Source organism: Erithacus rubecula, assembly GCF_903797595.1.
Source record: "Erithacus rubecula genome assembly, chromosome: 5".
In the NCBI taxonomy this organism is placed as follows: Eukaryota; Metazoa; Chordata; class Aves; order Passeriformes; family Muscicapidae; genus Erithacus; species Erithacus rubecula.
Window position 1 is genome coordinate 42,200,359 of NC_136687.1, and position 27,989 is coordinate 42,228,347.

General features: G+C 43.0%; 1 protein-coding gene across 2 annotated transcripts in view; it reads right to left on the minus strand.

Moving 5' to 3' along the window:
* Positions 1 to 13,695: 13,695 nt before the first annotated feature.
* The window catches only part of LOC306801885 (FHF complex subunit HOOK-interacting protein 1A-like), a 93,906-nt gene continuing 79,612 nt past the window's right edge, over positions 13,696 to 27,989 (minus strand). For both annotated transcript variants that reach the window (XM_079305394.1, XM_079305393.1), the window contains exons 10-12: positions 19,164 to 19,342; positions 18,740 to 18,878; positions 13,696 to 14,938 (exon numbers count right to left, since the gene is read on the minus strand). In XM_079305394.1, the coding sequence (XP_079161520.1) occupies positions 14,691 to 14,938; positions 18,740 to 18,878; positions 19,164 to 19,342 (566 nt within the window). In that variant the 3' untranslated portion in view covers positions 13,696 to 14,690. The remainder of the gene's footprint in view (positions 14,939 to 18,739; positions 18,879 to 19,163; positions 19,343 to 27,989) is intronic.

Sequence of the window (27,989 nt, forward strand, 5' to 3'; positions counted from 1 at the left end):
CATGGAAAACTGATACGCCTCATTGGGTGGATCAGTGGGCCTTGGAGAAGAAGAAGTTGAGCGCATTGAAAAATTTGGTGAAAGAAGAACTAGAAAAAGGACACATAAAACCGACAAACAGCCCGTGGAATTTTCCAGTGTTTGTCATCCAAAAAAAGTCTTCTGGATCGTGGAGATTGCTTCACGACCTCAGAAAATTGAATGAAATAGTGGAGAAGATGGGACCTCTTCAGCAAGGACTTCCATCACTCATGATGATTCCCAGAAACTGGCCTCTTGTTATTATTGACTTCAAAGATTGCTTTTTCAGTATTCCACTTCATGAAGACGATGCTCACTGGATGGCATTTTCTGTTCCAAGTTTGAACAGAGAAGAGCCGATGAAGAGGTATCATTGGGTTGCTTTACCCCAAGGCCTCAAGAACTCGCCAACAATTTGTCAATGGTATGTGGCACAAACTTTGCCCCAGCAAGACACAAATATCCCAAAGCAAGAATCATACACCAAATGGATGATTTGCTCATTGCTGCGTCAACAGACCAAAAACTGCAAGAAGTCCGTGCTTGTGTAATCGAAGAAATACAAAAAGCAGGACTCGAAGTCAGCACTTCAAAGATTCAAGAAATTGCGCCCTGGAAATACCTTGGATGGAAAATTACCGAACAGACAATCAAATCTCAAAAACTAGAAATCAGCTCAAAAGTCAACAATCTCCAAGATCTGCAGCAACTTCTTGGAGAGATCAACTGAATGAGATCGATTTTTGGAATCACTAATGAAGACCTTTTATCTTTGTTCGGTCTTCTGAAAGGAGACGACAACATCAAATCCCTCAGGACTCTTACACCAAAAGCACAAGCAAGCTTGCAAAAAGTTGCAGAAATGATACAGGACAGACAAGCACACCGATATGTGGACTCTTTACCATTCCATTTAGCAGTGTTGGGAGAAGAAACACAGCTATATGGTTTGATTTTTCAGTGGGACGAACACAAAAAAGACCCTCTTTTAATTATAGAATGGGTTTTCCTATCTTACAGATCTTCAAGGACAATTCTTACAGATTTAGAAATGACAGCACAAGTGATAATAAAGGGAAGAACAAGGTTGATGACAATGACGGGCAAGGACTTTTCAATGAACAATGCGGCAAGGACCACAGATTTCTACAATACCAATGAATCAAAAAATGAGGCAGCAACTTGGCCTCAATTTCAACAAGTGAAATTGAGTACCTTTGAGTACTGCTCAAAGTACCTTTGAGCAGACAAATTCCTATAGATACACACAGACCTGCAACAGCAGCTCAAGATAATTTAGTTGATTGGGCAAATATTAGAATGGACTTGACAAAAAGCAGAGAATGTCCTGCAGTTGGGACTGGTGAAATAGCCAGTGAATTATGACCCACAAGGACAAAACAAAGATGGCAAAAATTAAATCATGATTTAGTTAAAGATTTTATTAAGGCAATTAGAGATTATGGACTGGGATCTTCATATTTTAAACAGTTTTTAAAAGGTATTCTCAATTAATATGACTTGACTTCATGTGACATGAAATCTCTTGTGTCATTGATACTTACTGACACACAAGAACTTATGTGGGAGAGCAGATGGAAAAGAGCTTTGGAGGAGCTGTGAAAGAAATACCAAGGTGGTGCTCATGCTAACCTCACCATGGCAGAATTAGCAGGAGACCCTCCTCACAATGATCCAGCACAACACGCCACCAGGATTCCAAGGGGAGTGTTGGCAGACATCAAGGAAAAAGGATGTGAACTTCTCTTCAAACAAAATATAAAAGACTTAAGGACTGACAGTGAAACATGATTGTTTATATGTTGTTGTATCTTATTTTTTGTCAACTGTACTAAGTGAAAAAGCGGATTTACCAGTGATGCAGCCAAGGGAGAAGGTTTGGGAAAATGTAGCACGGACAGTGGAGTTGGGCACAATTTGTTTGAGGCATTCCAGGCAAAAAAGCCCTTTTCAACATGTCTGGTGGGATTGCCAGTGAAAGAATGGCCCATTCCGGAGGGCATCCCTTCATGGGTGATGTGACTTGTGACAACTCCTGTGGACGGATGGCACGTGTGAGTTCAATTTCTCCCTGTGGCTGTTTTCAAACCAAAAGAATCTGACATTTTTGGTTCGACAATGGATTTTTGAATTGTATTTGATGTTTTAGGAGTGAAAAAGAACCAAACAACATATGTTACTCTGAATCAGAATGTATATGGCAATTATATTGTAGTCTCAAAAAAACCATCCTTCCGAATTCTAGCACAGTTATCGTGCCTGGATGGTCTGTTTGACCTTTTTGATCTTTTACCTTTGTAAAAATAAATTTTGATAGTAGGTTTCTATATATTAGTGGAGCTTGTTGCTATTCTCATTGCTTTGCCATGCATCATCCCATGCACTCAGCGTGCCTTGAACAAAGCTGTGAAAAGGGTGTTTTTGGTGCAAGCAGTGGAGGGAGATGTGGGAGCCCAGGGTGCACCCCTGGCCTCCTTGGGGATCTCAAAAGCCCCCTGGCAAGGGTCTCAAAGACCTCTGAGTAAGACCCTGGTGTCACAGGTGCTGAATTCTAACCCCTGGGGGAAGTTATCAGCACAAGGAGAATGAAAACAAGCTGCCAAAATTAGTGAAGTGTAAATTAGATTGTTAGAACGTAGATAAATAGGTTTTTTTGAATGTTTATGATAAGGGACACGTGGCCAAGATGGAGAATTTGGGGGGTGGACACCTTTTCCTCCTTCTTCTCCATGTCATCCATGCTGGGTGACACGTTGGCACTCTTGGATTGGATGGGGTCAGGGCTGGACCATTTAATAAAATTTTATTGTATTGGGAAAATTTTGTAAACATGTAATACGTAATACAAACTATATAAGATAATCCCTGCCTTCACCAGGCAGATTCCACCATGGATGCCAGGCTGAGCAGACCGTTGCTGGCCAGGCAAAAGGTCCCAGAGATAAGAAATAATAAACAGTCCTTGGAAAAAAAGAAAACCGTCTCTGGCAGTCTCTCTTCAGTGGCTTCAGAGAAAACCAGGGTTTGAACCACCTTCATGTCCCTCTGGGTTGATCTCAGGGCAAAGGAGAAACCCCAGACTGGGACACCCAATGGCCAGGGCTGCTGTATCTCTGGCATGTGGTTTTCTGCTGTCACCTGGATCTGCACTGCTTTGGGGAAGGAATGGAACATGCAGTTGTCTTACTAAAACTGAGCTGGATTCAGCTGGAGTTCAGTCCTTCTCCACTACTTAATCCTAAGGGGTGTTTTTTGTTGGTAGTTTTTATTTTGGGTTTTTTACTTTTTTTTTCAGTTCCTGGCTATCAGTACTCACTGAAATGCAGGGATCTGGAATTAACTTCCCCATCCCAATTAACTTTAGCTGATTGAGTCATTAACAGGAAATGCAACTAGAAGAAGCTTTTCAAATTTTCATATAGTAGGGAAATAAATCCCTTTTAGTACCAGTTGCTTGAAGTTCTTAAATCCCTCCTAGAGACTGCTAAGCCATACTTTTTAAAGATCACAGCTACCTCAGACCTCATGGCTACTTTTTCAGAATTGTTCTCTACGATGTACCTGCAGGGCAGACATTGTCACAGGATTGCAGCAGGTGTGGCCCTGGGACTTCAGTCACCTTTGGCAAATATGGTGCTTGCAACACTTATTCAAAGCAGGCTGATGGCAGTTCCTCCTCTGGAGTGGCAATGCTGGTGTTATTTTTTGAGAACATTGCTGTATAAACTGGCTGAGGTTCAAGTGCAAACTCCTTCATTTGAATAAAAAAACCCTTTTGGTTTTCAATACATTTAATGAATAAAATGTATGCCCATTATTCATTAAAAAATACCTTTACAATTCAAACATCATCATACAAGTTACAATAAGCAGTAACATGATTACAGTCAAAAACTGTGACCCTTCAAAAACCAATCAACCAAATAAAAAGCCTAAACCTCCAAAAACTCCCCAAATCACATCACATCTATGATTTTCATGTAAATTGATCTTCACACTAAGACTTCTACTATCACTTTTTACATCATGAGCAAAACCTACCAATTTTACTTAAGAGTGGTGTGAATTTTCAGGTAAGTGTTCAGTCAAAGGTTTAGATTATACAACAAACCATTAGGATTCTGTTCAACTCTTGCCATGGCAGCAAGAAACAAGAAGGCACAAGGATTTCTGCATGAAATCTTGAATCTTACAGATATTCCTCAGTTTAGAAAAAACACAGTAATTTCCCAGAAGTGGTCTTTCCGTGTTTGTGTTTGTTGTGGCACAGCTGGATGCTGCTGTGCTGAGTTCCCCACTGCTGCAGTGGGTCCCTTTTAAAAAGAGAAATCAAAACAAGTAAGGTGATTTAAAAGAAGGAATGATCTCAACTAATGTAGCAAGGCTACTGCTGATAATTCTCTCTATGGGCTACTCCTTCTTAGCCACTCTTTTACTATAATTATACTTTGCTAATATGGTGCAAAACCTGTTGAAAATCATCAGCCAGGTTCTCTCTGGGTAGAGTCTGTGTCAGTACATCATGTACCTGGGCCTGTGCAAAGCACAGGACGCTGTCCTTCATGGCATCCTTATGTCTAAACTGGAGAGACATGGATTTGATCGCTGGACCACTCAGGGGATAAGAAATTGGCTGACTGGTTGCACTCCAAAAGCTGCAGTCAATATCCTGATGTGCAGATGGAGGCCAGTGATGAGTGGGGTCATATGGGGGTTGTCATTGGGCCTGGCCCTGTTTCACATCTTTGCTGATGACACAGAGAGTGAGACTGAGTGCTCCCTCATTCATCAGCAAGTTCTCTGATGACAACAAGCTGTGTGGCATGGCTGATGCACTGCAGGATAAGGATCCAGAGGGATCTGGACAGGCTTGAGAAGTAGAGCTGTGCAAAGAAATAGGACTTGGGGGTGCTGAGGGACGACAAACTTAAACTGACCTGGCAACATACACTCGCAGCCCAAAAAGCCAAATATGTCCTGGGAAACATCCAAAGCCTTGTAGGCAGCAGGGCAAAGAAAAGGATTTCGCCGCTCTGCTTTGCTCTGGTAAGACCCCACCTGCAGTGCTGCATCCTGCTCTGGGGTCCCAGAACAGGAAGGACAGGAACCTGTTGAGGAGATCATGAAGATGATCACAGGGCTGGAACATCTCACCTGTGAGAAGAGGCTGAGACAGTGGGGCTATTCAGGCTGAAGAAGATAAGGCTCTCGAGAGACCTTATTGCACCTTCCAGTACCTCAAGGCAGACAACAAGAGTGCTGGAGAAAGACAAGGTCATGTGGTAGGACGAGGGGGAATGGTTTAAGAGCTTAACTAAAGGATAGAAGTTATACATATAATGATTAGTGTAGAAGCAATGTAGAAAGTTAATTATTAGCAGCTGGGCCAGTAGAGCTAAGACAATTCATTTGTTTGGCTTTGTTGTGTCAGGATGGGAGGCTGGGGTATTGTTAAAATGAAGAAACAGAAGTAACTGTAACCTGAGCCCTGAAAACAGCCAGAACCAGGTTGGGGAGCCTGAACTATGGCCAAGGGGCCAGAGAGCCTGCCAACAGGACACAGGTGAAAACTTGAAAGTGAGGAAGGCTCCCTGACTTCATCCTAAGAAGACCACTGATTCATTTCAAAAACCCACCGACCCATTTGAAGGAAAGAACTGCACAAGCATAAAAGGACTTTGAGTTAATTTTAGTATGAAGTGGGGGTAGGTAGGGTTAGGTAATGCCATGCATAGGCATATTGGGTAATTATATGAGTATGTAAGACTTTTGTGGATAAAAGAAGGCAAGAGCCCCGTATATTTTGCACATGCCTGTGGGAGATTTCTCCCTGGTGTGCATTGTAATAAACATACCGCTTTCTAACTTTAAGTAGTTGGAGAGTCTTTGTTTCTGCATCATGAGAAGGAAGGTTTAGATTGGATATTAGGAAAAAAGTCTCTGTTGTGAAGCACCTGGAACACGTTGCCCATAAAAGCTGTAGATGTCTCATCACTAGAAGTGTTCAAGGCCAGGCTGGATGGGTTTTGATCAACCTGGTCTAGTGGAAGGTGTCCCTGCCCATGGTGGGAAGGTTAGAATTAGATTAAGGTCCCTTCCAATCATTCTGTGATTTACTGTTAAGTCTCAATCTGTTTTCATCTCCACCTGCCAGAGACAATGGACAGCAAGGAAGATTAAAAAGGGATAATTCAGTTATTCTTTCCTTCCAGGGAAGGTAAAGAGCAGCCGTAGTCTATAAATTTTGCACTATATTATGAAACAGTCACTTCTGAAATGCTTAAAGAACTCTTCTGCAGACACACACAAAGTGTAAATTTATTTTTGACAGAAGAAAAAAGTGGTTTGAGTCAATTTAGACCAAGATAATTAAGCTTTTTAACATTTGTGGAGATATCAGCTATCAACTTCAAAGCAGTGGTAGCCGGCAGTGCTTAGACCTAGCAATTGGGAAGGTTCAATAGAGCCAGTTCATATTGCTTCCACTATCCAAGACTACGTTAAGGGGCTCATCAGTCACCTCACACCCTTTTGACTGAACCAATACAAGCAAAACATAGGATCATTTTTGTCTGCCAAGGTCTTTATACAGCAGCTTACATACAACCACCACCGCCCCATTCCCCTAAATGGAGGTCAAGGCAAATTCTAAATACTCAGCAAGTGGAGCACCGTACTGAGCAAAACAAACAGCTTTGGTTTATATCTGCTCAACAGTAGTTGATGAACACATAAAAAAAGCAAAAGCAGCAGCTTTCTCAAGGAAGCCTCAGTGTCTGCTACCCCACAGGACATATGGGTCTACAGGATATAAGGCAGAGCCTGACTCTGAAGTTTTGTATGTAGAATATCCTGCAGACTAGGAGGCTGTTCTAAGTGTTGTATCAAGGCTGAAACTCCAGAATGAAGATTGAGGCTTTGACCCCAACTTGGAAGTCTCATTTAGCTACTCCAGTGCTGTCTGATCTAATGATTGCAGATGCCATCTATGCAGCAGCATCAAGCATGGTGAATTGAGGACAGTTTCATGCAGATTTTCAGCAGTTACTATCCATGAACAGAGCACCAAGGAAAATGCACACAAACTAAAAGCTGACACCAGACACTGTCAGGATCATCTCATCTAGTCCTTGCTGGAAGCCTTTTAAGAGGTCAGGCCTGAGGGTGGAGAGCTGATACTTACTTTCCCATGTAGCTGAAGTATCCTGTATCTGAAGCTGCAGAAGAGAAGAAAGTTGTTCTAAAAAGATGCTGGCAATGCTCTAAGTAGTGAAGAAAGAATTTCCAGTGCTCAGCCTCAGCTGCAGAATTTAATTTTATGTGTTAAAAACAGAAGCACATAATAGGAACCTTAACTAAAAAAGTACAGAAGATCATTCAGCTGTGATTTCAGAGTAGCCCCTTTCCACCCTGCTTTGCAGTGTGGCATTGAGGTTCTGGGATGCTCTTGTGTCTCTTCTGAGCACCCTCTGTCTACACTTACACTTACACTGACCTCTCCATCACCTTCCCAGGGATTTATGGCCTTGTGTGCATGATCAACGTGGAGAGTGTTTGTTTTTTCACACAAAGAAAAATAAACTGAGTTTTCAGTCAACTCTCTGTTCTCAAACTGCACGAGAGAGAAGCAATAGCATATTCCTGATTAGTTGCCCTCGTTGCCAGCATCTTCTTAAAATGCTATTTACACATACTCATACACATACATTGGATTCTGAATCAGGCAGTGGCCACTGAAAGCCAAGTTACAGCAAACAGGAGGTCTACATTTATCAACCGAAAAGCTCAGAAGCTTCCCTGCATTGGGTTGGCTTCAAGTGCAAGTTGTCCCCTGTCCCCTCAGAAGCCACAAATATGCAGGTAATACACACAGAGCAGATTCTATTGCTAAACAGTGTGAGAAATGCAGTAAAATACAAAATCCCAAGTTGTCATGACCTGTGATTTACTGCACATTTTTCTGCCCATTGTGACGGCAAATTTAGACTCCATCTTCAAGAGCCCCTGGGCCAAGCCACATCAGTAACTAGGGATGACTGCAGTGGAAATACAAAACCACTGGGAACCACTTCTCTTCTGACTATACTCCAGCTCACAACCCACATTAGACTAGACAGCCTGTATTTTAACTGCAATAAAGCAAACTGCAGAAATGCTCAGATACTATCGTGAGGGAGCAAAACTGCAGAAAAAGGTAGTTTAGTGAGCAACACAGCTGTGCATGCTCCCAGTGGAACTGAGCCTTCCCTCTAGGACCATCCTAGTCTCAGATCCTTAAGATCTGCTGTAGGGCATACAGGCATTTCACAACTGTCTGCATCATTTGCTGACCAGCTACAGAAATAATTGGTGAGGGATCCTGACCTTTGGTTTCTCCCCTTTATCTGTGTGGGGAGGTCCATTTCATATCTCTGTGAATGATTCCATCTTGCCTGCTGGCTTTGCCCCAGAAAAAGACTGGTGACAGCTGTGCCAGATTCCACGTTATCTAACCTCATACACAGGCAGCAAAGTAACCCATGCAACATTCTTGCAGGCTGTTGGAGAAAGGCCTCCATATGAGTCCAATACTTGGACCTCCAGTGATCCTTCACTGTAAGGAATGCTCCCTCCATGAACAGCCTTTTTTGTAAACACAAAGCAAAAGTTCTCCCAATGCGTGGTTGCATCAGTCACAGCCCTGTCTAATCCACTAAGCAGGCATAACCATCTGGAAGTTGTATTTTAGCTGCCCAAGGGGCCACACTTTCAGGCTGGTCTAGAGGCTGCTAGATTTTTTCACACTGAAGCTCAGAAACCACTGTTACGACCCTGGAGATTTATGAAAGACACTAATCAGCATTTCTAAACACCAAGCTGTGCTTGGGCACCAAGAGACACAAGTTGTTGGCTCAAGCTGAAGCAAGGGATTCTGAGACCCAGAGTCACTCCCTCTCCTTTGAGGATGAGCTGGCATTTCGTCTGAGCTCTGGCCAAACTGACACAGCAGCACTGAGCTTGACAGAGTTTAGTTGTCTCAGATTTGAGTCGAACATGTTATTTTTTGGTCTAAACCCAAGCTAGTTATATTTGAAGTAGACTGCAATAAAAGACAGTTGCTGTGGAATTGGCTTCATCAGTGACATAGGACTGCAAGTATTTAGTACACAGTATATAATTGTAAGCGAGCAGTCTGCTGAAATGCCAAAGTTCAGAAAAGCAGCCTTTGCACAAAAGTTCCGTCAGGGCTTTTAGCCCAGAGACTTCAGTCTTAATTTAATCCAGCTACCACACAAAAACCATTATAATCAATGAACAAAAAGAAGATTTGCACATTCAGAAATAAAACACCACTTTAAGCACCTACATGTTTGAGAATCCAAGTAATACTCCTTTTCATAAATAAGAGGCTTCCATCTGAGTGTGTAACAAATGATGTACATTGATGCTGAGCCACAACATGTTTAGAAAAGCTGAGGGCCACTAAAAAAGAAAGTGCATTTATAAGAGCAGGGCTTTGACCACCAACAAAATCACAGAAATAGTGCTGCATTCTGTGGCTATCTGCAGTTAGACAGCTGGAAACACCACCATCTTACCCAAGTACCAATTTATGCAAGTCTGAAACCACTTTCATAAGGAGCAATTTTTACCCTCTTTTGCACATTTCTGTCCCAAAACATCACACAGTATTGCTGTCCACTTGGACGGTACTGTAGGACACGATCATATTAATTTTTCAAGTTTGAGCTTTTTTTTTCTAGTAAATCCTGATAAATCAGAGCAACACAAATGCAAATTCTGCATTTCACACAGAGGGAAGTTCCACCCTGCTAATCCGTGGCATGTTACCTTTGGTTTGCTCATTAATGTAAGCAGCCCAAGTGCCATGTATTCTCCATTTCTGCTGATAATGCTCAAAGATTGCAAAGAGGAACTTACTGTAAATTATCTAAATTGGATCTGGACACAGCAGTATTGTTACTGTAATATGAGTTAAAAGAGAAGAGGGAAATCCCAGTATTCTACTCAAACACAGATGCAATTTAAATGTTACAAATTTAATGGGAGCTGTCATAAGAGCTGCAGGCATGACATAGCAATTTCAGTAAATACAGCAGGGTAAATTGCTTATTAAATCAAGTCATCCTCAAACAGGAGCTGTGGCTACAAATTCATATGATACAATGACATAACTTAACTGCAACAAATCACACTGCTCCCCATCCTTTTCTTTTCAACCTGGAGATTTTAGACCATCTTAGGAGAGCTAAAAAGCCTTCCTGAAGCATGAAAACTTCTGAGAGGCTTAATAAGAGTGCACAAAAGGGTAGCGAGTATGTACACACTGTGCTGGATGGTGAACTTCTCTGGGTAAATAGAACTTAACCTTTTGAACTTAAACCCTTGGACTCCACAGGATGTTGCAAGATTGCAAATGTTTTTCTCTGAAGGACTGAACAGGACACTTGGGCTTTGTGCACAGGCCAAAGAGCAGTGTTGGTGGCAGGAATGTTTCTCTGGCTTCCTGTCTATCCAGGCCTGCTCCCATTCCAAAGCACGGCCTCCTGCTGATGTCCAAGGTCCACCTCACTTGCATTTTGTTTTCTCCCATTTATCAATTTACCAATATTACTAAAAATACCAAATCACACCTGAAAGGCAAGTGCTCTGTACTACAGCATGACAGTACTGAATTCAGACTTTTTCAAAGTGACAAATCCCCAGAGAAAAAGGAAACAAGTAACTTATGAACTGGATGCTTGGAAGCATGTATCTGGGCCTGCTGGTGGGAGGGACAGTCCATGCTTGATACTGGAATTTTCTCATCTCCCCAGAATATAGCTGAAAACAGAAGTTCTCATTTCTATTTATCCAAACCAAGGTCACAAGTAGCCAGGACAAAAAAGATTATACATTTTTTACACCCAGAACTGCAACACCAACAACTTGATCTCATTCTAAATATCATAATATTCTTTAGGGCACACATGGAAAAGATAAAATTTAAGAAAAATGCCTAGAATGCAATAATAAAGGTAGTAAGCACAGCCAGCAACACATGAACTGCACCTGACTATTCATGTCCAAAGATCAGTACAAGCGTGAAAGTACACTGAGTGCTTTAGTCCAATTAGTACAAATCTTGTGTGTGTTTACTGAGACTAACCCAGAAAGCATCCAAAAACAGCCAAAGGTAAAAGAGAATAACTATAGATTTTTGAAGACAAAGTGCTCTCTTTATAGGTAGGTGGCAAAACCAAAGTAAACAAAACCAAACCAAAAATACATACACACAAAAAAGCACATTGAAAATGCTGGAAAGATTCCTTGCTTTAGCAGAACAGCTTACAAACACATTCCAAGGCTACATCATTGGAAATGTGACATTCACAGTTTGAAACATCTAGTAGGAGACTGGAAATTCACTTCGGTATCACTGAGCCACCACTTGCAGTCTTTGGAATAGATCTGCCAAGGCACTTCATTTGTGACTGATGCTGAGCTAATGTACTAATGAGGGACTGCTCCAGTAACACACCCATATGAGTGGGGGAAAACCAGATCACAAGCACTTCCTTGTTCTTGGAAAGAGCAGTATAAGGTTGGTGTCCTCCAGGGGCCTAAAGACAGCACCACTGCTTGGACCACACCACAGGGTTTTTTTGGGAAAGGATGCATCTGGTGAGAGGCAGGATTACACATCATCTAACTGGGGGCAAGAGGATTATTAGAGAAGCATTTGGTTGAAGAGCTTATGCACTCATACATGATTTAAGAAGCAATTCTCACCAATAGTTTTTGTGCTAGCTGCCAGACATTACATTGCTATTACATCTGAGACACACTGCAAGTCTGATCCCACTCAGAAAACAAGCAATGCAAAGGTACATGTATGACTGGCAATTTAACATTCTAAGCCAGGGTCACTGCACTCATCCACCTCTTCCTTTGGGGGAGCTGACAGATATTTCCCATTTGTGAGGGGACACTGCGTACAAACACAGCTCTGGCCTTTCAGCAAGAAGCCTTCCACACAATTCCAGATTGGCTGACTTTATCCTACTGGATGTAGAACATAAGCTCTACTTAAACTTATGAAGAAAATCCTCTGCTTCCTCAAATTTACAGATGCTTTTATGAGCAGTCCACATTTTAAAATCCTCATGTAACTTAACAGACCTGCTGGGATCAAACTGCAGTGATTTTGTACATTTGTTGAAAAGACCAGTTAAAATTAACAATCTCAAAAGAAATTCCTTTTACCCAGCAAATAAAGATTCTTAGTTTAGAGGAAGGGAGTGTTCAGGTAGTCATTTGTTCTCTTGAGAGCTGGTCTGCAGAGCTCTTTATTTTTAAAAAAGTGAAATAATCTTTCTAATTACTTTTTAATAAGTTCTCAAAAAAATTAATGGATTGCTTCTGCATTTTAGCACTTGTTTCTGAACCACTAAAAGTCAGCTGATCAAACCTGCCTTTTGCTCACATAAAGTTCTTGCAAAAGAGGTAAGAAGCAGAGCAAGCACTGATCCTACAACCGTAATGCCAAAACACTTTCAACACATACAGTGAACCCCCTCAGGCCAAGCCTGTGACTACAGCATGGAAGGCAGCAGAAATGGGAGAGTGGGGAAAGGACCTGCAGTGCCCTAGGACAAGTTTAATGTTATTTTTTTTTTTAAAGAAATCCATCAATCTCATTACCCATTTACAGCTATTCAGGGGTGGGAGGAACTGAAAAAGAAAGAGCTCTCTTCAACCTGGATAACTAATACTTAAGGGAAAACCCCACAGCTTTGGGTTTAGCTTCCAAAGAAGCTGGTGAGGTAAAAGAGGGCCATGTGGAGGTCAGTAAGTGATTTGCGGAATGGTGATGCAGTGACACCTGCAAAACTAAAGTCACAAATGAAAGCAAACCAGAGAGAGTCATCTAGGAGGCAATAGGACTCCCACCCATCATAGAAGTGAAGACTGTGCAGCAAACAAGTAAAGAGGGACCCAGAGAAGTACAGGTGATGATTTTGTTGGAGATAGACTTTGGTGGTTTTTGGGGGTTTTTTTTTGGAATAGCCTACAGCAGGATGACACAATGAATGCAGTCACTTTAATCTATACCTTGTAAATTAAAGGCAGAACTTTTCAAACTGTTTTTTTCTTTAAATCTCTGAAAAAGTGTGTTTCAAAATCAGGATGTGATTAACTGGAATTCCATATTATGGAATTACAATGAACATGAGAACTAATCTATGCAAGTATTACTTCTGATTTCTGTTTCTTCACATTTTTTGGAGTCACTGTTAGTTTGAATCCTGGACAAAAGGGCTAATGTCTTTCTTGAATTAGGTCCCTCTTTATGTAGCGAACTGGAACACACTGGAAGCACAATTACGCAGCTAAAAAGACAAAAATGCAGTGTTGATGCACCAATTAATCATGTTTGGGTTCTTCTAATGAAGCCCATTACTCACACAAGAGAATTTTCACAAGCAGTTAGTCACCAGCAGACAGCTTTCCCCATTACTCCTTCCTTTTCTGAAGCTGGTGAATAGCCTGGTCCTCCCCTCACCATCCCAGAAGTGCAATCTTAGGAAAATTCAACACCTAAATTAAAAGTAAAAAAACCGTACTTAACTTTCCCTTAACCAAAAGAAATTAACAATAAAACAGTACACCTTTCATGAGCAAGCAAACCTTTTTTAATAAAAAATAGACAAAGACAAAAATAGCCTGCTGTCCATTTAACAATACAGATACCATCTTTCTTCAGCTTGTTATAACAAGCATACAAATAAACTAGACACTCATAACAGCTTGCATAGAAACATTTTGCTTTGTACTTTGTGCAAATCTTACTAAATAAGGCATGCTCTGGGCTTATGTAGCAATGCAAGAGTTATCAAGGAATGCCGAAGAATCACAAGGAAAATTCCAGGCAGTCTGCAATCTACATCCACCTACACACTCCATTGGACTTCAAAGCCCAACAGCTGATAGATACAGATCTGTCTGCAACGTAAGGCAACATGGTATACGCAGGGTCCAGCACCTGCTTTCAGCTACTCATGGGTTTACTACATGTAAGATCACTTGAATTCAGAAAATTTGAGCTAGTAGTTAATAAGGGGGGGTTTTGGATGTGGATTGGTAAGAATCCCATTTCAGGGTGAAGCAATGGAAAAGAGGACAATGACATCAAGAAGCACAGACCTTCATATAAATGGGTTTTGTGCAGATTTTGCATGTCTTTTTATATTGTGAACTTTTCCCATGGGGTAATGCTTTTTCAAGCAAACTTGTCTCCTAACAAGTTATTCAGAAGAGTATTTCTGGAATAGAAAAAGCTAATGTGGTTGTGTCTCTTAGCCAGGCAACAAGTGTCTCTTGCAGAAATTCAACAGAAATTAGTGACACTGAAGAAGGGTGGCTCTGTAAAGAGGAAAGGATGAAGAAGGAAGCTGCAGTATAAGCAGTATCAGAAATCTCAAATAAGTTATGTAGCACAGAGGAAAATTGTAAAGCCCAACTGGAATAATATTTTGTTTCCTTCTTCCCCCTCCAAATCAAGTATTTTCAGGAAATATTGAAGTACAAACTTCTTTTGAAAGCAGCTTCACATTAAAAATCTGCTTGAACTCCAAAAGCTTTTGAAAAACACATTATTAAAACCACTAATAATAATCTTCCAAATCCCCCAATATTTTGTAACATAAAATGGAATGTTCCTGGGCTAGAGCTGCCAGCTCCTTCAGGAACTCCGGGAAAAGGGCAGCTGCAAGTACAGCGTTCCTCACGTGCACAGGAAGGCTGGGATGAGTCAGGCCTTTCTTTCCTTTCTGTCCCAGGAAAGGCTGCGGTACAGGGAAAGCTTCAGGAAGATTCTTTCCTTTCCCTGTGTTGCTGCTGTGCTGGAAATTACCTAAAGACAGGAGGAGAGGAAACAAAAAAGACTCTGTATATTAAGCACAAGAGTATTTGTGCGGTGTCCAAACCCGGTTTATAAGGATTGTGTTCAGAGCTGCAATTTGCAGTACCCAGATTGTGCAGGGAGATACTCCACTAATCCACTAGAGCACTAATCCACTACTCCACTAGAGCATTTTAAAGTTCTATGTGGCCTGGTTCTACTGTACTTTTTATTACCTATCTTTCCCCAGGTTATATATCATTCAGTTCCAGCTCTAAAGAGAAATATATGGGCAGAAGAGTCAAGGAAAAGAGTAATATCAATTTACCTTCTGAAACAGCAGATATCTACCCATCTAGATCCAGCATGGCTGTCTCATTTCAACAATACTATGCTCTATTGCTCCCCTCATCAAACTGTCATTTTTATTTTACTGCTCTTTCTCTATCCTCTCCCTGTGAATCACCATGTTAACAGGTTCGAGGCCAAGCTAACACATCACCACATGAGTTTGAAGCAAGTTAGAAACTAAGGGGGAAAAAATTTAAAACTGGATTTTTCTACAGCTATAGGTCTCACTAACTATACTCACTTCCCTTTAAAGCAACTAATCATTAAAAAGAAAGCAAGTGAAAGCCACTGTGTGTTCTGCTATACGATCACTGCTGCCAGAGTTCAGAGCATCAGAGCTCAAATGCATGGAATTACAGTGACAGCAGCACTTAATTTTCAATCAGTTGCTCCTTATTTCAACCTGAAGCAGAACTGGCTTTTAATTAGATAATTAATTTAGTGAAACTAAAAAGGCGACACAATTTAATGCTGATGGAAGTAAATACTCTACAAAGAAAAATTAACCTGTAGAACTCACTGCTATGCTACAAGATGGAACTCACTGCAACAAGGTATTGACGCCAACAGTGGAGAGAGAAAATCCAGCCTAATTTACAAGTGGGATTTTCTCCTGAGATGTATAAGTAAATCATTATTTAAGAAATAAAAGGGCTGTTATGTTGACTCACATACTGCAGACAAGCCCAACATTGCATTGCTACCTTCAGAAGGGATTTCCCTTACAGTACACACAGTTTATGTTCAAGTAGCAGTCTTAAGCGATGATAGCCTTGCTCTGAAACACTTCCAAGTAGCAAACAGGGGGAGCTGTAGATGAAGGCCTCATTCAATGCTGCACAGCAATTCCTCTGTTCCACAGCTCTGCACTTTTGCTCCTTGCCTGTACTTCACGCTAGGCACTGTGGAATTACTCTACTCTTCCAAACACATCTAAATCATTCAACAGACTTGTACTTTTCTTGAGTTTAAAACACCTTTCCAACTCCAGACTTATCAATTATTCATGTTGTTATGCTCCAAATTTCCACCTACTAGAGACAGAGTACAGGTGGGAAAATCTGACTGTGGGAGGAAAAAAAAATTAATTATAGATTACAATGAAAGACAAAATTTTTAAGCTTCCTTTGAAGATTTTTGGTCAGATTTTCTAATGTCAAAATGTTTCATAATTAATATTTTAAATTTTTTAAATAGTTTAGACAATATAACCAGAATGCTAGTATACTGCCAAAGCTTTGCTTTTGTTTATACTCTTCCCTTTAAAAATAATTAAAACTGATCTATTTCTAAAAATAATTTTGGTTTAGCTTCAACTGCTTGTTTGGAAAAAAACACCTCAAAATACCAGAAAATCACAGAAAGCTGATATAGGAACTAGAGATTTGTTTTTTTTTTTTCCCTTTGGAAAGGATTGTTCACATCTCCCTAAGGTCAGGATGCAATCTGAGTCATACAATTGAAAATTGAGCAAACAAGTACTCTGAAGATTGTTACCATCACACTGAGAGGCTACATTGTGAGAGCTCTAGATGTGTAACCAGAGCCCAAGCTGCTGTGGAAGAAATCATACACTACTGCAAGCAAAAAAGAACAAACCATTTCTGTTCAAACACCTTCAGAGACCAATCCTGTAAAAAGAGAAAAAATACTCTACAATGTTTTGATTTTACATTTGCCTTCTTCACTAACTCTGGCTTCAGATTTCCATATGTGAATTCTGTAGGAGGCTGGCTATGCTCAGACCTGCAGAGAATATTATATTCAGGGGAAAAGTCTCTCAGAGAGCAGTATGTCTGACAGTTAGAGGTGATGTTCAAGCTAATGCAAAAAAGTCCATGCGGAGTTCCTAATCTGTTGTTTGGTTTTGGTTGTTTGTTTGGTTTTTTGGGGTTTTGTTTTTTTCATTTACCATTATTGCAGAGTTCCTATCTTGCACTTCTTAATCAATATAATTGATGGGCTACTGAGCCAACTCTTCCCCAGGATTACAGTTTGATGTCTCGCATCACTAGTCCTGTAGGAAACCAAATCTGCAGTTAACCAGACATTTACTTACTCTTCACTTATTTGTCAAGAGAAGCCTCCTTTGCAGAGTTGCCATATACAGAAGAAAGTGTACTAACAGGGTGACTAAGCAGCCTTGTTTCAAATTCCTAAATAATGACCAGGATGAGTCAACCTGGCAAATTCTGAAGAAAACTGACGTAAAACCAGAAGTATAAAAAAATGCCATTGGGAATGCATTATATGAAAGTTCTTATTGCCAGCACCTGAGGAAAAACAAAAGACTCTGAATGTTGCCTCCTAATCTCATCTCCCGCATGCTAGCTACAATGCCACTTAATTGTAAGGCTTTCTATTCTGTGGCACCTAAAATAGTACTGACATGAGCAGTACACAGCTTTTTTAGAGCAGCCACCTTCCACAGACCAATTCTTTGGGAAGCAGCCTTAGCAAGATCATAGTTTCACAGACTACATGTACTGCAAACCTCAAAAACACATACTATGCTGACTACAAACTAGGTAGATTATTCTTCAGAGCCTTGAATATGAAAACACAATTACAATGGCACATAAAGAGTCCAGATTTCCACACCTCTGGAAATCCAGGAAAAGCAAGAACATCTTCACAGAAGTGTGGACAGAGTGGGTGATTATTAATGATCCCCAAAGATGAGTAAGCACACACCTGTAAATGCAGCCTCTCTTGAACCCTCTTGCAGGGTCAGCTCTTCAGCTCACCAAATTTGACACATTCACATCGTGTGGCAAGTTGGCTTTTAAGAGTGGTACAAATAAGTACAAGTAACTGTAAAGACAGCTGCAGTGTGCACTATGCTTGAGAGGCAGCAGATATTACAGAGCCACTTGCAAAGCTGGCTTGGTGGGATGATACCTATTCAACTCCCCACTGCTCTTAGACACACACCTTTTGGTTTTTTCTGTTTGCTTTGCTTTTTTTGTCATACAAGAGAGATACTAGCTAGAAAACTTTCAGCATCTCATCTCCTTCAGTGGTAGCCCAAATCATAATACCAAGCATTATTGAATTGTTGCAGAAACCAGTTTATCCTAGACTTCTGTCCTCTCTAACATTTATCAAAAAACAACCAATGACTAGCTGAAGGTCAGGCTAAAAGTGAAATTAAATCATGCACATATGCCACCTCACCTCATGCTTTGAAAGCAAGTTCGTTTACTGACAACAAGCCAAGAACTGATTTTGTTACTTCTTTAAACAGACGTTCTATATATCAAATAAAAATTTCTAAATAGCACAGAATATCCAACTAGATATACACACACTGTGGTCTACTGAGCATCATCACTCTGAAGTCAGAAGGATACAGCTGGCTAAGGAAATTCACAACATACCACCTAATCATCTGGAGAAAAGGACTGAGATAACTGGCAAGTCATTCCACCCAGCCCTCCCCTGAGCATGGCTATTATTTACCTTCGGTGAGCAATTCTTCTGCAGCATCAGACATGTCCACACGAGAAAGTAAGTACTGTTGGGCCTCCAGGAGAAGACCTGGGAAATCCTTTTCAACAGATGCAAAATGTTCAATCTTACTTTTCACAGATGCCAGCACCTGCCAAAACAACAGTAACAATTACTTCTTCCTCTTTTTGCGCCCACTGCAGCCACAGATTGAATATTCAGGCTTTCTCTACCTGCATTAAAATAGAGTTCTGACAAAATCTATGGTCAGAATTTTCAGTTCCCTGCACAAATGTAGTTAAAAAACTGGAAATTAAATAAAAAGCTCTCAGACAGGTAGGAAAGCCACATGTGAAACTGAAAAGAGCTAATGTAAAGTCTAAGGAGACACCAAAGACACTGCTCAGTAGGCATGGCTAACACCTGTGGTAAATACCTGATAGAGTGAGTGCACGCTGGGCTGAAACACGATGTCAGTCTTGAGCAGAAAGGAGCGAAGAAGCGGCTGTGGATAACTTGCCAGCTGAGTAATAATCCCAATAAGCAGCAAATTTACATGTAAGGAATTCTCCAACATGTTCTCCAGCTTCGACAGTACTACACTGATAAATGGTCCTGCAAGAAAATAAGAAGAAATCAAGACTTTTGTTTTCACAGAAGAAAAACCTTAAGATCAAGGAAAAGGCAATTAAAAGGAATTTTGACCACGATAACCAAGCAAATCAGCCCTCCCACACACACTAAATAAAGACAGCAAGGAGAAAACCCAAACTGTAGCTGAACAGAGAAAGCAGACTTAACAGAGGTGTTGAAAGCTTTTGTGGTAAAGCAGCACATTTGCTACCTAGCCAATTGGTTTACATTAATGCCACATTTAACATGCATGACTATTCCACTTGCATGTGCAAATAAAGATTTAGCCTAGGACATTATAGTCCACCACTTTATTCCCCTTGAATAAATTGGCTGGGGACTACTAGTTTTAATGCAAATAGAATTTGCTCTTTTTTCTCTTCCTGTGTCTTATTTCTATGTAAGGACTAGGCAAAGTGAATTATTGTTAGCTTTCTTGCTCTATCAAAAAAACTGGTGTTCTAAAGAAAATATGAAAATGTTATTCTAAACATAAAAATCAAACTGTGATAGTTCTCATCACAAGAAAAATATCTTCAGTATACCAAACAGTCACACAAAGCAGGAAAGACATTAAAACAGATTTATAAGCGTAACTGCTGGTTGTCATAGGCATTTATGATATAAATGTCACCAATAAATAATAGCTTTAGTCTGTTTATTCATGCTGAAGGACAGCCAATAAAATACAGAAGCATTTACCATGAAGTACATAAACCCTTAGTGCTCAAGCTTAAGAAACCTTTGCAATGCTGAGAATTACTTCACCCAAATATTAACCTGTTAGACCACACAGCTGGGGTGATGCCTGAGGGACCAGTACAACAGACCTAGTCACTAGTATTAGAAATATCCCTTTTCTACCCACAGTCCCACCACACTATACCAGTTGCATAAGAGCTAGGAAAACCATGAAGAAGAATCCCTGGATGATTAGCACTGCTATCTTTGATTACCCCACCCTCAAACGTGCAAAAGATGCATGTCATGGACATTTCTAAGGTGAAGCAGGTAGCCATAATCCAATGTCATTCCAGCTCCCCTCAGCTTGCACATGGCTACCATCTGAGCTGGCTGGGCCACAGTGCAGCCCAGTTCAATACGCCTGCTGGAAGGGCTGCATGAGGCAGAGGGTAAGGCACTTCTGGGCCAGTGGAACAGAAAGGATCAAATAAGGAGTGCCCCTGTTGCCATTAACAAAGCTTCACTAGAGGCTGGAATCTGTCATGCTTTACATGAACTATGAGCACAAAGCAAGCACTCCTTCCAGACTCATCTCTCAGGGCTAATGCTGGCACAGCTCCACTCACAATAAGAAATGTGGGAGGGCCAGAGTTGACAATGCTTTATGTGGCTGCTGTCTTTCAACCACCAGACAGCAATCAGAGCCCAGGTACCCAGTGAAGCATCCTCAAACACTTTTGCTGAGACACAGTTCATACTGTCCCAACATAACCTATCCTGTTCATGGTGACATTTTCACAGACCTCCTGAGGGGAGCCCTACTGTATCAAAAGGGCTGGCAGAAGGAGCTGAGATGTGTCACTGTTTCTCTTCTCTTGGTAACATTTCAAAGCTGAATAAGTAAAGCTGAAGTTAGGTCCATGTAACAACTGCTGCTTGCCACTGCAAGAGAGGTTACCAAATACATAAACATTTTTTTTTAAAGTTTACCCCCAATAATGTATTGAAATGAGAATCAGAGTATGTAAGCAGTGTTTAGAAGCTTTAAAGAAACAGAGTAACTCGACGAGAAGTCAAAAAATTACTTATTTTATGGCCATGAAGTCAAACACTGATATATGTTTATATAAACTCCTATTTCTGAACACCACAAGTGAAAATAGGGATGAGTGTTTAATGCTTTTACAGTGGATATAAGAAAATGAGAAGGCATTTTATTCACAGATCCATAGGCCTGAAGGGAACATCTTTGCATTGCTGACACTTACTGGCTGTGAGGAACTTCTGTCAGAGAGACCCCAACCCTTAATGCCACCCCAAAACAGTAAAAGCAACCTAAAAGCTTTACCAAACACATCTACAAACACAATACAGCAAAGCATCACAAACTAGACACAGAATCATAGAATCGTTTGGGTTGGAAGGGACCTCAAACACCATGTAGTTCCAAGCTCCCTGCTCTGGGCAGGAACACCTTCTATTAGACCAGGTTGCTATCCTTGAAAGGCCCTTCAATTTTAACGTTTCCAAGGTGTTGTTGCAAGTACCTCCTCATACTAAGAAAGTCCAATCACTAAGACCTCCATTAAAGCAAGGTAAGGAGTCTAAGAGTAAAACACACTGTAGATGGGTAGCAAACATCTAGGCTTACTGTTTTTAGCTTTTAATCTTAATTTTCCTCAGTTTTGAGGTTTTTGTGTGTTTGTGTGAGGGGTGGGTTTTTGAAAATTAACAAATGGAGAGAACATTTTTGGGTTACATTTGACAGAAAATAATGGAAAACAGAGATTTGGTACAGTACAAGGAAAGTGCCACCACAGCAAAAATCACAAATTAGTTGAAAAACAAACTGGATTTTTCATTTAGGAAACAGTGTCAAGCATTCAGGTTACAGCTGACCAGAAAGGGTTGTTTTTCAATGAACACACATTTTCTCCCTTCAAATGAACAAGAAGCCATCTAACAGAGGTTTTACATTGGGTGAAGAAATCTAGCATATTATTTTGTATTATTTGCATTACTCTGGTATCTAGGAGACCTAATTAAAGACGAGGAGCCTGCAGTGCAAGGAGCTGCACAAATACAGACCAAAAGCCCACTATGACCTCCAGTAGTAATGTAAATCCTGAATAGCTTAGATAGTCAGCAGATAGCAAGCTTAAATTGCTGCCTGGCACTAGACAGAAAAGCATGCCAACAGGGAGGGCAGACCAGACACTGAAGAACAGGATGCCAGGGCAAAGCAGGGAGACAGGCAAGTACAGATATGGCACCACGGCTGACATCTTCTGCTACAATGTGGAATAGCAGACAAAAGAAAAATGGCACTATGATGCTGCATCCTTTCCAGCAGAGATGAAAGCTGACAGAAAATAAAATCATTCATCCAGGCTCTGTGTATTAAAACAACCTGGTGTGACAAAGCTCCCACATAACAAACAACATAATCCCTGCTTAATGTTTTAAACTATTACCAAGAAAAAAGCCCTGAAACCCCTTGTTGGGGGTTGAGTGCTTTTTTCTATTACTACGTCAATTGAAAGAATTTTTCCCATTATCATGCCAATGGAGCTGGCCGGGTTACACCCAGGATCTATGATGACTCCAGACAAAAGGGGTAGGTGGCAACAGCTCCCAGAGGGGCCTCTGAGGCTTCCGGGAGGGGACTTGGGTTTCCGGGGAGCTCGAAGGAGGACGCCCGGATCTTCAGCCCACGCGGCCAGAGCACGGGAGAGCCAGACCCTATGCGATCACCTGCCCTGCATCTGCCCTGTTCCAGCCTCCTGCCTCAGTGGACACAGCTGATCACCCAGACACACACGGTGAGCGAAGAGCCGCCGCTCCAGCCCGTTCCCACCCGAGACCGGCATGGCCGCTGCCGCCCCCTCCTCCTGCATCCATTCCTGCCTGCCCTCGGCAGACCCGGGCTGTGGACTAAGCACGGAGACAGCGTGCTTGCATCTAAAGGGACTGACACCGAGTTACCTAGTCTGTTCTGTTAGCAATTTTAACAACTGCTGTTGTTTTCTGCTTGTACAGTTAGATATATTAGTAAAAGAGCTGTTATTCCTACCCCCTTATCTCTGCCTCAGAGTCCTTGATTCAAACAATTATAATACTTGGGAAGGGGGAGTGGAACCAAAGTCTCTGTTTCAAAGGGAAATTTCTGCCCTTACTGGCAGACACCTGTCCATTAAACCAGGACAGATTTTGGCGCCCAGATGTGGGACAGAGGACACTCAGTTGAGAGTTAAGACAGGAATAACAGGCCTCTTAAGTGGCAATATGTTGTCTGGTTTAATCTGGTTTGTGCTCCATGTGGCCACAGCCATCTCCCTCCCATTTGCAAGCCCTTATTTGAATTTGGGCCCCCTCACCAAAGTTACTGTAGCTATTATACAATTCGTTTGGTGGATTGATTATGTCAGGAATTCATAGGTTTTTAATTTTCTCTGGGAAGCGGTTGCATGGATCCGGAGCTATCGTACTCTAACTGCGTGTTTCTGGGGTTATTTCAGTAATGGTACTTACTGTGAGGTAACGAGTACAAGGGAAATATTCTCCCAACCTATCACCCAGTTTGAGGCTACCCCACCGGTTCTCAAGGATTTCAGATCTGTTTTAATTGCCAGTGTTATTATTCAGTGGCTGGTGTTGCTGATAGGCCTGTTCTACTTAGCATTCAGAAACAAGGGAATATTGGCTTGGAGAACAACTCTGCTACCTGGCCCAGGGACTAGGGATTTTGCCCCAGAACCTGCCTCTGCCCCAGGGACTAGGTATGCTGCCCCAGAGCCTGCCCCTGGGACAAGGGATGTTGCCCCAGAACCTGCCTTTGCCCCAGGGACTAGGAATGCTGCCCCAGAGCTTAACCCTGCCCCACAGCCCAGTGCAGAAATGAGCCACCCAGAGTGGGTGGGGGCTCTAGTGAAGGATATAGGCCAAAGGTTGAAAGAGCAAAGCCAGATGTTGAAGGAGCATAGCCAGATGATGAAGGAATACTTTTCTCCAGCTGGTGAGAAACCCTCCCCCTGCCCTAAAGAGGGAGACTCAGATAGTGCTGCAGTGGAACCCGTAGATGTTGTATCTGTCCAGGTTCCAGCTGGATCACAGGAGCAGCCAGCAGCAGTTGCCCCTGTGGAAACTAGGAAATCTAAGATTAAAACGAGGCACCTAGATAATGGGGATCAGCAAGGAGGGTCTTCACAACCAGCAAGGGAGGCAGAGGCTGAGATTGTCACCGAGTCCCTCTCACACGATAGTCTCCGTAACCTGCGTAAAGACATTGCTCGGCGGGGCCGTGAGCCCTTTACAACTTGGTTACTCCGGGTCTGGGACCTTACGGGAACAGGTGTACAACTGGATGGAACTGAGGCCAGGAATTTGATATCCTTGGCCCAGGATTCCGGTGTGGACCAGATATTCGTAAGGGAGCAAGGCCTCCTTTCCCTCTGGGACCAGCTTTTAATGAGTGTGAGAGAGAAGTTTGTACACAGAGACAGAATGCAAGAGCACCACTGTAGGATGCGCTGGAAGACCCTTGAGGAAGGGATCCAGCAGCTGAGAGAGACAGCAGTATTAGAGGTACTCTTTGGGAGGGATGGACAGCATGACAATGACCCTGACAAAGTCAAGTGCACAGGGCAGATGCTATGGAATTTGGCAACCTTGGGTCCATCTCAATATACCACCTACATAGCAATGATTAATGCTGATAACCACTGAGAGACAGTGTGTTCTGTTGCCAACAAACTCAGAAATTTCGAGAGCATGATGAATGGCCCAATGCAGGCCAATGTCTCTGCCATAGCCAGGGACCTCCAACAGGTCCAAGACAGGATGAAGGATATGAGGGAGGAGATGATGGAGAGAATTGAGGAGGTGAGGAAGATCAGCGTAGCACCAGTACGAGTCACAGGCCCCCAAGTCAGAGCTTCACGTCCCCCAGCTAGGGAGAGAGGGTACACCTCACGAGCTGACCTGTGGTTTTTCCTGTGAGACCATGGGGAAGACATGGGAAAATGGGATGGGAAACCCACTTCTGTCCTGGCAGCACGGGTGCGTCAGCTCAGGGAGGGAAATGCTAACCGAGGGAGCCGCACTAAAATGAAGGTAGCCTCAACCTCCCACAAGCAAGGTGCAGGGTATTACAGCAAGGAGGATGATCTGTCAGATCCCCAGAAAGGAACCTCCACTATGTATGGCCAGGAAAGAAATAATAACCTGGGATAGAGGGGCCCTGCCTCTAGCCAGGGAGAGGCATGGGATGACAGGATTTATTGGATAGTGTGGGTGCGATGGCCTGGCACATTAAAGCCACAGAAACATAAAGTGCTAGTTGATACTGGTTCACAATGCACCCTGATACCATCAGAACATGTGGGGAAGGTATCGGTTTCCATTGTTGGGGTAACGGGGGGATCACAGGAATTCACTTTGCTGGAAGCTGTGATTAGCCTGACAGGGAAGGGGCGGCAGAAACATCCAATTGTAACTGGCCCAGGGGCACCACGCATTCTAGGCATAGACTTCCTCAGGAACGGCTACTACAAAGACCCAAAGGGGTTCAGGTGGGCTTTTGGAATAGCTGCTGTAGCGACAGAGAGCATGAAGCAGTTGAACACCTTGCCTGGACTGTCAGAAAACCCCTCTGCAATAGGACTCCTGAAAGTGACTGAGCAACAGGTGCCAATTGCCACCATGACAGTGCACCGCCGGCAGTACCGGACAAATCGAGATGCTGTGATCCCCATCCACAAGATGATCCGTGAGCTGGAGAGCCAAGGGGTGGTCAGCAAGAGCCACTCACCCTTCAACAGTCCTATTTGGCCTGTGCAGAAATCTGATGGAGAATGGAGACTGACTGTGGACTATCGGGCATTGAATGAAGTGACTCCACCGCTGAGAGCTGCCGTGCCAGACATGCTGGAACTCCAGTACGAGTTGGAGTCCAAGGCAGCAAGGTGGTATGCCACCATTGACATAGCAAATGCATTCTTCTCCATTCCTTTGGCAGCAGAGTGCAGGCCTCAGTTTGCTTTCACCTGGAGAGGCATGCAGTACACCTGGAACCGACTGCCCCAGGGGTGGAAACACAGCCCCACCATCTGCCACGGACTGATCCAGGCTGCACTGAAGAAGGGTGAGGCTCCAGAACATTTGATCGATGACATCATTGTGTGGGGGAACACAGCAATGGAGGTATTTGAGAAAGGAGAGAAGATCATCCAGATTTTGCTGGGAGCCGGTATCGCCATTAAAAAGAGCAAAGTCAAAGGACCTGCCTGAGAGATCCAGTTCCTGGGAGTGAAGTAGCAGGATGGATGGCACCAGATCCCCACTGAGGTCATCAATAAGATCACTGCAATGTCTCACCCAACAAGCAAGAAGGAAACACAAGCTTTTCTAGGTGGTATCGGCTTTTGGAGAATGCACATCCCTGAGTACAGCCAGATTGTGAGCCCTCTCTACCAGGTCACTCATGAGAAGAACGCTTTCCACTGGGGCCCCGAACAACAGCAAGCCTTTGCCCAGATCAAACAGGAAATCGCTCATGCAGTGGCCCTTGGCCCAGTCAGGACAGGACCAGAGGTAAAGAATGTGCTCTACTCTGCAGCAGGGAACCATGGTCTGTCCTGGAGCCTTTGGCAGAAGGTGCCTGGTGAGACCCGAGGCCGACCCCTGGGATTCTGGAGCAGAAGCTACAAAGGGTCTGAAGCCAATTACACTCCCAGAGAGAAGGAAATCTTGGCTGCCTATGAGGGAGTTCAAGCTGCCTCAGAGGTGACTGGCACAGAAGCACAGCTTCTCCTGGCACTCCGACTGCCAGTGCTGGGGTGGATGTTCAAAGGAAAGGTTCCCTCTACTCACCACGCCACTGACGCCACATGGAGCAAGTGGATTGCCCTCATCACGCAGCTCGCCTGTATTGGCAACCCGAATCGCCCTGGGATTTTGGAGATAATTACAAACTGGCCAGAAGGTGAAGATTTTGGTCTCGCTGATGAAGAGGAGCAGAAGCATGTGATCCGGGCTGAAGAAGCTCCACCGTACAACTAGCTGCCAGCAGATGAAACACGCTACGCTCGTTTCACCGACGGTTCCTGCCGCATTGTGGGGATGAACCGGAAGTGGAAAGCTGCCGTATGGAGCCCCACACGACTGGTTGCACAAGCTACTGAAGGAGAAGGTGGATCGAGTCAACTTACTGAACTCAAAGCTGTTCAGCTGGCCTTGGACATTGCTGAGAGAGAGAAATGGCCAAAGCTCTACCTTTACACTGATTCGTGGATGGTAGCCAATGCTCTGTGGGGTTGGCTGGAAAGGTGGAAAAAGGCTGACTGGCAACGTAGAGGAAAACCAATCTGGGCTGCTGATGAATGGAAAGACATTGCCACTCGGGTAGAGAAGCTACCCGTGAAAGTCCATCATGTGGATGCCCATGTCCCCAAGAGTCGGGCTAATGAAGAACATAGGCACAACGAGCACGTAGATCAGGTTGCACAGATAGAGGTCTCAAAGATAGACTTAGATTGGGAACACAAGGGAGAAGTGTTCCTGGCTCGATGGGCCCACGATGCCTCAGCCCATCAGGGCAGAGATGCCACCTATAAGTGGGCACGAGACCGAGGGGTGGATCTAACCATGGACAGCATCTCTCAGGTTATTCATGACTGTAACACGTGCGCTGCCATCAAACAGGCCAAGCGGGTGAAGCCCCTCTGGTATGGGGGGCGATGGTCCAAATATAAGTATGGAGAGGCCTGCCAGATTGACTACATCACACTGCCTCAGACCCGCCAAGGCAAGTGCTACATGCTGACCATGGTGGAAGCCACCACCAGATGGTTGGAGACCTACCCTGTGTCCCATGCTACTGCCCGCAACACCATCCTGGGCCTGGAAAAGCAAGTCCTCTGGAGGCATGGTACCCCTGAAAGAATTG